The following is a 12,808-nucleotide window of genomic DNA, read 5'->3' as shown; positions in this document are numbered from 1 at the left end:
ATTCATCCTCCCTGTAACCCTATTTAGTCCACCTGATGCTCCCCCCCCCCCTGCTCCTCCCTACCAACTGCTGGCTCTTCCTCAGCCTGTCGTTGAGGCTCTCCACGTTGGCCTGCTCCTCCTCCAGCTCCTCTTCCAGCTGACTGATGCGCCCATCCAGGCGACGCTTCTCATCGGTCAGAAGAGATCTAACCAGGTTGGGGGGGGGGGGTTGAGAGAGAGGAGAGAAAAAAAGTGACAATAAGAGGAGGACAGGATGGAAGAGGAGAGAACAGGGTAGGAGAAGTCAAGTCTTTATTTGTATAGCCCAATATCACAGATTACAAATTTGCCTCAAAGGGCTTTACAGCAACACAACATCCTGTCCTTAGACCCTCGCATCGGATAAGGAACAACTCCCCCCCCCCCAAAAAAAAAAAAAACCTTTAACAGGGAGAAAAAATAGGAAGAAACCTCAGGGAGAGTAACAGAGGAGGGATCTCTCTCCCAAGACAAACAACGTGCAATGGATGTTGTGTTTACACACTTTACAGAATACAACATTGAAAGAGGATAACATGATTATCATGGACTTATAAACTATATGATGAATATGATGAGGAAGATGCCAAGCAGTGTTCAGACGCCACCGGAACTGCCCAGAGAAGAGAGAGAAATAGATGAAGGAGAATGATGTAGATGTAGATGAATGATGTAGATCAAGTAGATGGAGGTAAGAAAAGGGTGGGAGAGGAGAGCATAGTTTAAAGAGTACCGAAACACCAGATAATTTAGTGACTTTGCTAACATTTACAAGCTTAAAAAAACCATGTTAAGGTAAAGATATGCCAGGTTGGTCTTGATACTCTGTGTTGTTAGCAGAGCGGGATAATCACAGCCGCAGTTATCAATAATAATAAGCTCTGTTGGATGTAGGTGTACCAAAGAACCAGCATTGATGGTACTACTGACAATTGTTAGTGCTGGCTCTGTCGGTCTGTCTGTCTGTTTGTCAGTGCTGATAGGTGCGCTGACGGGGGGGGGGGGCAGTGTGATCCTCCCATGCATTACGCCCCCCTGGTGAAACTCCTCATTGTCAGGTGAAAAGAAGCGGCTGGTGACTCCAAATGTATCAGAGCAGGCATGTGCTAGTCTGCAGCCCTCCCTGGATCAGCAGAGGGGATGGAGCAGCGACCGGGAAAGCTTGGAAAATAGGGTAATTGGCCAAGTACAATTGGGCAGAAAAAGGGGGGGGGGTGCAAGTCAGCCAGGCTAACATCATGAGAGGGCTCCAAAACAAAAGTACAGAACTGATTTTTTTGGATTTGGTTTACTGACCATCTGAAGATTGTATGTCAAACTATGAAGAGAGGGACTGACTCAGTTATTTCATTCTTAACTTGTTTCATAGAGATGTTAAAAGAGAATGAATGGGGTTGGGGGTTGGTTGGGTGAATTGCAGGCGTGTCACACACTTTCCAGAGGAGTTGTTGGCCAAATCTTCGGACAACTCGTCTCTCTCCGTCTCCGCCTGTTTACGGGCTCGATCTACCGCCGACAGCTCCTGCAGTGGACAGCAACAGAAAGGAAGAGAGACAGGTGGAAAGAGAGGAGGAACAATACAGATATACACAAAAGGTGTCACCTATGAGAAAGGAACAATACAAAGAAAAAAGGGTATCTAAGTTGAGGGATGTTTTATTTGTTTTGTATTCATCCGTTTCTCAAAGGCCCTTTTTGAAAAATACGTCAACCTGATGTCCTCTCTATTCTTACGAGTTGAACGATTACGAGAGAATTACATATTGTACTGGATCACCCTTCATATCATTACCATCATCATTTTGATTTTCTTTGACAGTCAGTATGAAGATTTATTCATGCGTGGCTGTTCAAAACTTCTGGTAACTGGTACATTTACATTGGACAGGTAATCACTTTTTTCAGCGTCTTTACCTCTAGAATTATCTTTTTTTCCTATCAAACAGTGTGACAGTTTGAACCCATAGAAAAAAAATGCCAGATTTGTTATTGTTGCTATGGTGGATTTCATCGTAATACCAATGAATGACAGAACCCTTTACCAAAGCATTTCTGGTGTAAGGAATGAGTAAAACAGGTATCCAGGTCCAATGCATTCTGGATGATTTTACTCATTCCTGAAAGCAGACATTTAAAATGACTCAGAGGGGCAAAATACTACAGCTCAAAATTAAAACAACCAGGTTCAAGCGAAACTTTGTCCCTGCTGCCATTAATGTACAGCTCTGTACTTTGCACTAATATATATATATACATACATACATACATATATACACACATACACACACACACACACATATATATATATATATATATATATATATATATATATATATATATATATATATATGGATTTCCCCCCCTCCTTTTTCCTTCCCAATTGTATCTAGCCAATTACCCCACTCTTCCAAGCCGTCCCGGTCACTGCTCCACCCCCTCTGCCGATCCGGGGAGGGCTGCAGACTACCACATGCCTCCTCCAATACATGAGGAGTCGCCAGTCGTTTCTTTTCACCTGACAGTGAGGAGTTTCGCTAGGGAGGCATAGTGCGTGGGAGGATACCGATATTCCCCTCAGCCCCCCCCCCTCGAACAGGCCCCCGACCAACCAGAGGAGGCGCTAGTGCAGCAACCAGGACACATACCCACATCCAGCTTACCACCCACAGACACGGCCAATTGTGTCTGTAAGGACGCCCGACCAAGCTGGAGGTAACACGGGGATTCGAACCAGCAATCCCTGTGTTGTTAGGCAACAGAACTGACCACTACACTACCCAGACATCCTGCACTAATATTTTTTTGCTATTCAAGCTGTTTATTTATTTTTACATTCTTATTTCAGATGGCCATGGCTTTTGTTTTGCACAACTGGGGCTTGGGGAGAAAATGGTACTTTTAAGTCCTACTCTTAGAATTGCTGTGGTTTGTGTTGTTGAAGTTGTCTGTTTGGTGTTTTACTGCTACTGTGTATGCATGTTTTGCATCAATGACCACATGAATTTCCCAGTTGGATAATACAGTTAAACTTGACTTGATGCATCTTTAATGAAGTTAATGTTGTTAATGCAACATTTATAGTCAGGCAGAGGGAACCAGTGCAGCATTGTCTTTAGTTCTTCACATGTTGATTGTAAATGTCAAATCATGGCAGGTTCAAAACTCACCATTGACCTTAGACTGCCTCATTTCTGACTGCCTCTGTTGCTCCTGCTACTAAACTGACTTTCTTCTGAGGACTTCTGAATCTGCTGAGTTTCAGCATCGTAACTTTTGGGGCAGTCGTACCTCCTGAAGCTGAAGGATGTCAGCCTCCATGGCTTTGGCCCTCCTCTCAGACTCTCTGGCTGAGGAGAACACCTCCTTCTGGGCCGCTCGTGACTCTTCAAGGTCCCTCTGGAGCTCTTTCACCTGGCCCTGTGGAGAGCAACAACAATATGGCAGGGAAATTAGCTATTATGGGAAACAAACATCTGCAAGAGCTGGTTGACTTGGTTTTTGACTATGGCTTTTGCTGAGTTGGAGTAAATTGATGAGTTATAATGAAATTGTATATTTAGAAATCATGATTTGACTATATAAAAAAAGCTATTTTCACTTTATATAATAATTTTCACAGCAAGGATTTCAAAATTATTCAATACCTTTTTACCCTCAGGTAAGGTCTCAGTATGGATATCGTCATGCCTTGCTGATATCGTTGCATGGATGAAAGAATGCCACCTTCAGCTGAACCTATCTAAGACTGTGCACCTTGTCATCCCAGCCAGTCCATCCTTTCAACAACAGATCAAGATCCAGCTCGGATCAACCCAGCTCATGCCCACAAAGTCTGCCCGAAACCTGGGTGTCATGACTGATGACCAACTAACCTTTAAGGTTCACATGGCCTCGATTGCTTGGTCATGCCGATTTGCCCTGTACAACATCAGGAAAATTAGACCCTTCCTGTCTGAGCATGCAGCACAACTCCTGGTACAGGCTCTTGTAATATCACACATTGACTACTGCAACTCCTTACTGGCAGGTCTCCCTGCATGCACTTTCAAACCTCTGCAAATGATCCAGAACGCGGTGGCGCATCTGGTCTTCAACCAACCCAAAATAGCACATGTTACTCCGCTGTTCATATCCTTCCACTGGCTCCCAGTTGCTGCCCGCATCAAATGCTTGCATACAAAACAGCAACTAAAACAGCTCCCACCTACCTGAACTCCCTCATTCAGGTCTACACTCAGTCCCACTCACTATGCTCTGCCATTGAAAGGCGCCTGGCACTTCCGCCACAACGGGGCCCTAAGTCACTAGCCAGACTCTTCTCCTCTGTAGTTCCTCAGTGGTGGAATGAGTTACCGAACTCCATTCGATCCACCGAGTCCTCCCTCCATCTTTAAGAAGAAGCTCAAGACCCAGCTCTTTCTTGAACACCTCCACACCTGATGGTCTTAATATATAGTATACATATATATATTAAAAAAATTGCTTCTATGCACCCTATGCATTCATTGCCTTTGTGCACTGCCTGTTGACACCTATGTCCTATTGGACTTGAACCTAGTTTTTGGCACTTATTTGCGTTGTCGCTTCCTGACTAGATCCTTGCTTGTGTTATATTAACTCTCAGATGTACATCGCTTTGGATAAAAGTGTCTGCTAAATGAAATCGTAACATTGTAAGGTGTGAGCCATTGAGGGCATACAATTTCAAAATTATTGACAGCACATATCTAAATTATGTTACATTTTAAAAGGATTGTTATTTCTTAGGAGACAAAATAGTCACACTTTTACAAACTGAATCCTACTGCTGGGCAATATGGAAAAGATTATTATCAAGATAGTCATAAGGAATTTTGCATTATGTTGATATGTCATGTCTACTCACATATGCATAATAACCACATTTAAGACTCCAGCTGAGGTTCATCACATTGAACTGTTTTGTAATGTCAAGTATATCAAACCAAAACTAGTTTTCAAACAATACTCCCTCAAATATTTCAGACCTCATTTTGTGAAAAATTTTAGATAATAGATTGTTATCATTGATTTAGACAACAAAGCTGTGTCTCATGGTATGAAATATCCGAATTTCATCCTGATACAATACCATTTGCTAGACGACAAATGATATTAAATGATTGCCCAGTCCTACCTGATCTTCATTATTTTAGAGGGTATACATTGATGAAATATATGTGATGACATAGATTTGATACATTTTTGGGAAAAAAAAATCTTCTCATCCCTAACAAATTTGTGATATTCGGCTATACAAATAATATGGACTTGACTTGACTGACCTGGATCTTACGGAGCTGCTTAAGGGCCTCTTCGCGCCCTCTGCTGATGGTCTGCAGCTGGTCCTCCAGGTCCTTCAGCTCTCCTTCCAGCTTCTTCTTGGAGGCCGATGCCTGACCACGTTGTTTCCTCTCCTCCTCCAGTTCCATCTCCAGTTCACGTACCTGGTGGTGGTGGGGGGTAAGACAGTATTTGTAGAGAAGGAGTTAGTTTAGACAGAGAGAGCAACAAGGATAATGAGGTTTAAAGAGGTGAGAGCGAAAGGAACAGCTGTTACCATTGCATTGCATCCATAATTACTTAAACACCATTATCAGTGTCTACTACTGCACACCCCCCCCCCCACCTGTATTTGACATCTCCTGCCATTATGGTGATAATTTGTGTATAATGTAAATATGCTTTTCACTTCCTGGTTTTCTTTTTCACCGCCTCTTGATGATCTAAGGCACACTCCCACAAAATACACTTGAAATGACATGCACCTATGGTAATAATATGATTACTATGTGGCAAATGTACTACTACAGCTACTTCATATAGTATTACTATGATATGATTACTGTGTAGCCCTTTAGGATGCCCATTGGTAACACTCAAATTTATCTGCTAACTGCTGACTCTCTTTTAAGTCACTTTGGAAAAAATGTCTTCATCTCCTACATGGGTAAATCTAAATATAAGAGCAAATGTAAATGTACTCCACCTGTTTAAAGAGCTGCCTCCTCTTCTCCTCTCCCATCTCGTCACGGCCCTGCAGCTCTCTCTCATGCTGGGCTCGGAGGGCCTGACTGTTGACCTCCAGGCGCAGTTTGGCATCCTCGGCAACCTGCAGCTCATCTTCCAACTCATCCATCTGGGTCCTCATCTCCTCCAACATGGCCTCCAAGCCACGCTTGGCCTTCTCCAGGTCATGGACCTGAGGGTAGATGGTGGGAGATGAGCCATGTTTTCACCATAGGAACTTTCCCCAGGAACTAGGAACCTTTTGAGGAAATTTCTACTGCAGGGACCAGGGTCTAAATTAAGTTCTAGGGACATTATTTTCCTCTGCTAAAAGTCTCTGCTCAGGGGTAATATTTTCCAAATGTACAGGAACTTTGGGGAGTAGAGCTTGCAGCGTTGAACATTTGTTTTTATTTTTTCTCCCCAATTGTATCTGGCCAATTACTCTTCTGAGCCGTCCTGGTCGCTGCTCCACCCCCTCTGCCGCCCCCCTCACATTTCTGATTGGTCGAGTATTCGCAGCAATTTATTTCAACTGCTTTTTAAAAAAATCAGCAGCAAACCGGTTTGTTTTTTGTTCATTGTGCCTCAACACATCAACATGGCAACAGGCATGGGCTCAAGTCCATGAATACCGGGATGGCATCCAGCGCTTTACCTGTGCCCAGGGCTCGAAATTAACGATGTCCCGATGTTCCGGGGACCATAAAAAATCCTACTGGGGCACAAATATATTTTGTCTGGGACAATTCCGGGACAGTGAAAAAAAATGTCAAAGTAAACTTCGAAATAGGTGTTATACTCATTAATTATGAGTAGACGTTACTTTGTCGTTTGAATAATTTAATAAAAACGTGTGAACGGCGAAACTACAGAAGGCTTACAGGCAGTCAATCACCTGTTCGTGCAAATCATAGAATGCATTCTTCGTCATCCACCCTGCCAGTGGCTGCTGCTTGACTCGCGCCAATGTGACATTCATAGAGCCAGAGCGATAGACCATCACCAACAACAGTTAAAAGAAGAAGAAGAAAGAAATGCTGAGGTGGTTGAATAAACAGCCCCCTGATGCAAGCCCCAATACTGCCGACTCCCGAAATGACTGCCGACTCCCCAAAGTCCCGAAACTAATATTCATATGTTTAATAAAAGAATAAGTATTTTAAACTTATATGGTGGACCAGAGTCCATGGTGTGATGATTAAGTGACAAAAAAGGATCAGATTATATGTATTCTGCATAATTGGGGGGGGCGACGACAAGAATTAAAATTTGGGACACTGTTGGTTATATCCGGGACAATACAAAGTAGAATTCGGGACAGTTGTGGGACACTGAGGAAAAAAGTTAATTTCGAGCCCTGCCTGTGCCCCTGTTCATCTGGTTAGTGGTTGTGTCAGGAAGAGCAGCCGATGTAAAATTTTGCCAAATCGTTATGCGGATTGGCAAGATCGCCATCGGTGCTGTGACCTCACAGGGTACCGATGGAAACTATCAAATCTGCTGTGGTGACCCTTGGGAAACAGGGAACAAGCCGAAAGAAGAAGAAGAAGAAGAAGAAGCGCTTCAACACATCGACATGGAGTTACAGAAGAAATCATATGACAGATGGACCGACGACAAAGTCCAGGCCTCACTGAGCATTTATGCAGGAGGATGAAACCCACCAGGAATTGGAAACAGCGACCCACAATGATAAGGTGTACGTGAAAATCTCCTGCAAGTTAGGCAAGCTGAACATTGTTCACACTAGGAAACAGTGCCAGGAGAAGCTTAAAAAGCTAAAACAAAATGACAAGAAAATTGAGGACCACAATAACAGAAGCGGCTCTGGCCAGCAGACCAGCAAAGGGTTTGACTGTCTGGATGCATTGCTGGGTCATACGTCAGTGGACTAATGTGCCTAATCTTTGCGAGTCTTTAGACCACGGTGGAAACGCAGACAACAATGGGCTGTATGAATCTTTATGGTCCCTGAAAAGTAGGTCCTGGGGCTAAAAGTTCCAAGTACTTTGGGTGGAAACATGGCCATGGAGAGGGAATGACACCAGGAAATGTAAACAGCTTTACTCAACCTGTAAATCTTGCTACGATAACATCCTCTGGAAAGAAGGTATTAAAAGCGTGGTCAAGAGACTTAAGCCACTAAACAAAGACTTAAAATCTCCATCTAGGATAATAACTTTACCAAACTGACTATCTACTAATCTACAGGTGTAATCAAGCTCTAAAATGTATCATGAACACAGTGTAAACTGCTTATAGTGATTGTATCCACCTGGACCGATTTGATCACTGTATGTATTTCCACTGTACATATTTATAAGTGATATTCCCCATGTGAGTTCATTTAGTCATAAGTCATTATATATCTTACGTTCTTGCCCACGTCGTCCTTGGAGCTGATGAGGTCCTCCATCTCGGCTCGGAGGGTCTTCAGGTTTTTCTCTGTCTCCTCCAGCATCCCCTGACTCTCATCCAGGGCTCTGCTCAGAGCCAGCACCCGCGTCTCCTTCTCCCTCACCTCGACCTCCGCGTGGTCCCGCTCCTCAGCACACTTGATGGACACCGCTCGCTCCTCCGCCAACATCTGACATACAGCCGGGCCATAATGAGAGGAGAGGAAAGGTGAAGCTGTGTGAACCTCGTGGTTGAATTATTCCAGCAGAGGGTCAAGAGATGTGTGGAAAATGCCACCTGCATTTTTTTTTAATAGACATATCAGTTAACATTGCCATTTCACATGTTCAGGATGACCTAGGTGTTCGTTCTGTCATCTTCCTAATGGGAGAACCCTGGTTTGATCCTTTATGTGGCAAATATTAAGTTCATCAGACATTAATTACTGTGTCCTTGGGTGTATATTGGAGGGAAATTTCCTGTGTCCCTATATAATACACCTTTTATGTGGATTTGACTTGAATGACAATGTAAATAATTTCACATTGTTAGGTGAGATTCCTAATTGGCACAACAAACATTTTTTAATCACTTCATCAGTCAAACCATTACGACCAGTCAAAGCATTCTCACACACAATTCATTACTGGCCCCTGGATATTTAGCCTTGAAATTCAAGACAATTTTAATGCTCAAATTTGAATATAAATTTGGACTTGCCTACATTTCTCTACATTTTTGTTCCAAGTATATCAAACGGTATATTTTTAAGGTGGCAGTCCTACTGTCAGACCTGGTCAAACTTCTTCTGCTTCTTCTCCAGGTTGGAGACCAGCTGCCTCTGGCTGTCTAGGTCCATGAGAAGGTCCTCCAGCTCCTGCTGCAGACGGTTCTTGCTCTTCTCCAGCTTGTCGTAGGCCGAGGCCTTCTCTTCGTAATCGCTGTTGGCTGCATCCAGGTCACGTTGGAGACGCTTCTTGCCATCCTCGAGCAGTTCCACCGTCGCCGACAGCTCGTCCATCTTCTTCTTGGAGTCAGATAGCTGAAATGACCAGGTGGAAAACGGGTGGAGTTCTGAGTTAGCTTACAAATGACTCATATTTCTTTAAATGGTTTTTGGATGGCCTCAGGTTTGATAGCGCTTATCTTTCTGTACGTGAGCATTCAGCCGTTTTTTTTAACTGCTCTGCAATAGAATTTAAATGGCTGTGTTTCAGCACTGACTGCTAAATCCCATTGACTAGTCTTTAAAAAATGCAACAGTGATTGCACAGCATGACAAATTCGTGAGATAACTGTGTATGGCATTTATGGTTCTGCATCGAGGTGACCGTGGTGCCTCACTGTAGGTACATATAGTGTAGTATTTAATTTATACTGCTGCATAGACACAAACCGTAGGTTGTTATAGCACTGCCACAAAACTAGATGGCAGTGCAGTGCATGCTACGTTGTCACACACAAAATGATCTGTAAGCTCACAGAACATGTTGAGGCAGGAGGATGGGGAATTTGCAATGTCTGTTCACTGAATGCGAGAGATGGATGAACTGCTGGGTGCCAGCAATGGAATTAAGTAGCAGGAAAGTGGCCCAAACAAACGAATCACAGCTTTTACAATGTCTGTTTAGCCTCGACGTGCAGTTATATTTTTGAGGAGGTGACCATAGGCTACAGCGTAGTCCCTTGCATAGCTTTGGAGACACGAGCCCCACTGCCACCCTGACCGGAACCATAAATCAAACTTCACACTTCTGATCTGCCTGCCTGGATCTCTGAGTACAACACTGACCTATCTCTTTAAAGAGCAGCTAGAGCCCATACCACTTTTGTGAGTGTGCCATTATCTAAATGTGAGCCATCTAAATATTGGGCTGATCTTGGGACCAATGATGTAAGCATAGCAGGACTAACACAGCTGCAGCTAATAACATTAACGATGGGTCTGTTTGATTTAGGTGTCGCAATGAAAACAGTCAATAGTGTTATCAATGTGGTCTCATAAATACAGCAAAATCAGAAGGAGCCATCATTAATTCTATTAGCTGCAGCGGTTATCCTGCTATGCTTTACATCAATTGTTTCCAAGATCAGCCAAGCACTTATCTGAGACAGATGGTTATAGATGACAACAAGCCCACAAAAGTGGTTTTGAGTTTAGTTGCTGTTTAAAGGTAGCAGGCTGTCCTTCAGTGGAGCCGTTCTGACCTTTCTCTGCAACAGACAGAATGATGAAGCGGACTTCTCCCTCTGTATAAAAGGACTGACCTTTGTCTGTGTGTGACATCACTGACCTGCATGTTGAGGCTGGAAACCTGCCTCTCCACGGCCCTTTTGGCTTCACTCTCCTCCTCCAGCTGCTCTATCAGGCTGTTCCTGTCCTCCTCTGTCTGCCGTAGTCGGCCTGACAGGTTCAGCTTCTGCCGCGTCTCCTCTGACAACAGCTCCTGTATAAAGATGGGCAGTGAAGATATAGAACAAGGGAGTTTGTTTGGCATGGGGAAAGGACACACAACTGAAGGGTTTTTATTTGTCATGCTGTCTTATTCATGGTCTTTTCAGCTTGTTTTAATCCACAGGCCATCACTTTCTTGTCTTGCTGTTCCCCTTTTATGTCTTCACTGAGGAAAAATGTCTTTTTGCCCTATTGTGTCACCAAGCTAAATCAGCTCATGGGACAGTGACATGGCCCACTTTTCCCTTTTTTTGCACCAATTTGTTTTCTATGTGCTGGAATTGATTTGATTTTGAAGACTTTTTGGCATTTATGTATTTGTTTTATGCGTACAGTTAGTTTTCTAATGCATTTGTTTCAAGTTGTTTTTATTTATGCATTCACCTGACTGCGCATCCAGTTTCCCTTTGGGACAATAAACAGTGGTTAATTGGTTTGTTGATTAACTGGTCACACCTTTACCTTGGAAACTAATGTTTACAAGGCATGGATTCAAATTTGCTCTCTGTAGCCTTGATGCATTTGTTGCAACCTATATGATAAACATTGATATTGGAATATAGCAGTATAAAATGACACAATTGAGGGGTGATACAGTATTTCTTTTAGTTATTTGTCTGAATATTTGTCAGTGACAATACATGTATGAACTGCTAAAGGTTTAAAAAAAAATGAAATGGATGTAAGGGTTTCCAATGAGAGCTAATTTGGAGCCACTGTCCCTAATATTGTATCATGACATCTCACAGAGAATGAGAGAACTATTTCTACAACATGTTATCCTAATCTAAACGGGCGTTGACACTTACCTGTGCATCATGTAACTGGGAGGTCAGACTGGAGACATCTTTGCTTAGCTTGATGTTCTTCCCCTCAGCCTCGTTCAACAGACCTGTGGCGCTGTCCAGTTCCACCTGGTGTAGACAGAGAGGAAAATAGATTAATAAAAATAATGGACGCTCAAGATCAGAGACGAGACTTGGGGTCGTCGTAATTCTGAATATGCAGCGGTGTCCCCTGTACTCTACTCACAGTCATCTTGGAGACCCGCTCGCCCAGCTCAGTCTTCTGCCGCTCGCTCTCGATGAAGCGCGACTGCAGGTCAGCCAGCTGACCTTCGACCTTCTTCTTCTTGTGCTCCAAGTCCTGCTTGCTGCTGGCAAGGGAACGCAGGTCGGCACTCAGGTCAGCTGACTCCTTCTCCAGGGCCTGCTTGGTCTTCTCCAGACTGGCCTTCACCTGGAGGGAGAAGGAGACACTGGGGGAGTCATGGTGTTTCACATGGAGGACTCCTGCTCTGTTGCCGAGGCAGTCAGTTATTTGGTGTGTGTGTGTGTGTGTGTGTGTTTGTGTACACTCATGAAGACCAAATATCCTCATAAGGATCATAAAATCACAAACCATTTAGTAGAGACATTTTTTAGGTCCCCGTGAGGAAAAGTGTTATTTTGGGGCAAGGAGTTAGGTTTACGTCTAGGGTTACAGTTACAGTTATAGTTAGGCTTAGGCTTTAAGTTTAGTATCAAAGTTAGTCTGTGGAAATGGGCTCAGGTTTAAGGTCAAGAGTAGAGGTTTGGTTTAAATTTGGGTTATTTTTATCCTTTGTGAAGATTAGGGTTGAGAGAGAGAGAGCGAGATGGGGGGCTTGCACTACCCACCCTCTTAGCCTGCTCCAGCTGTTCAGTGAACTCCTCTACAGCCTGGTTGTGTTTCTGTCTCATGTCCTGGACCTGGGCCTCATGGCTCCTTCCCTCCTCTTCCATGGCCTTTTTAAGCATGGTCACCTCCTGTTCACGCTTTGCACTGACAACAACACGAACAGCCCTCAGTCAGACAGGCATCATTCTCCAATTAATGTCTGTTTTAACAATAACCATGATGTTGATGTCTTCTTTTAAGTAGAAA

General features: G+C 43.6%; 1 protein-coding gene across 1 annotated transcript in view; it reads right to left on the bottom strand.

The window, feature by feature from the left end:
* The window catches only part of LOC130119314 (myosin-11-like), a 52,310-nt gene that overhangs the window by 4,215 nt on the left and 35,287 nt on the right, over positions 1-12,808 (bottom strand). Inside the window, exons 28-38 of the mRNA XM_056287773.1 lie at positions 12,562-12,706; positions 11,936-12,142; positions 11,713-11,817; positions 10,743-10,895; positions 9,242-9,490; positions 8,426-8,638; positions 6,029-6,241; positions 5,325-5,486; positions 3,310-3,438; positions 1,455-1,543; positions 65-188 (exon numbers count right to left, since the gene is read on the bottom strand). Coding sequence (XP_056143748.1) covers positions 65-188; positions 1,455-1,543; positions 3,310-3,438; positions 5,325-5,486; positions 6,029-6,241; positions 8,426-8,638; positions 9,242-9,490; positions 10,743-10,895; positions 11,713-11,817; positions 11,936-12,142; positions 12,562-12,706 — 1,789 coding nt within the window. The remainder of the gene's footprint in view (positions 1-64; positions 189-1,454; positions 1,544-3,309; positions 3,439-5,324; positions 5,487-6,028; positions 6,242-8,425; positions 8,639-9,241; positions 9,491-10,742; positions 10,896-11,712; positions 11,818-11,935; positions 12,143-12,561; positions 12,707-12,808) is intronic.

The sequence above is a fragment of the Lampris incognitus genome, chromosome 10 (assembly GCF_029633865.1).
Source record: "Lampris incognitus isolate fLamInc1 chromosome 10, fLamInc1.hap2, whole genome shotgun sequence".
Lineage (NCBI taxonomy): Eukaryota > Metazoa > Chordata > Actinopteri > Lampriformes > Lampridae > Lampris > Lampris incognitus.
The sequence above is the reverse complement of the archived record's forward strand: the minus strand, read 5'-3'. Positions and strand labels throughout refer to the sequence as shown.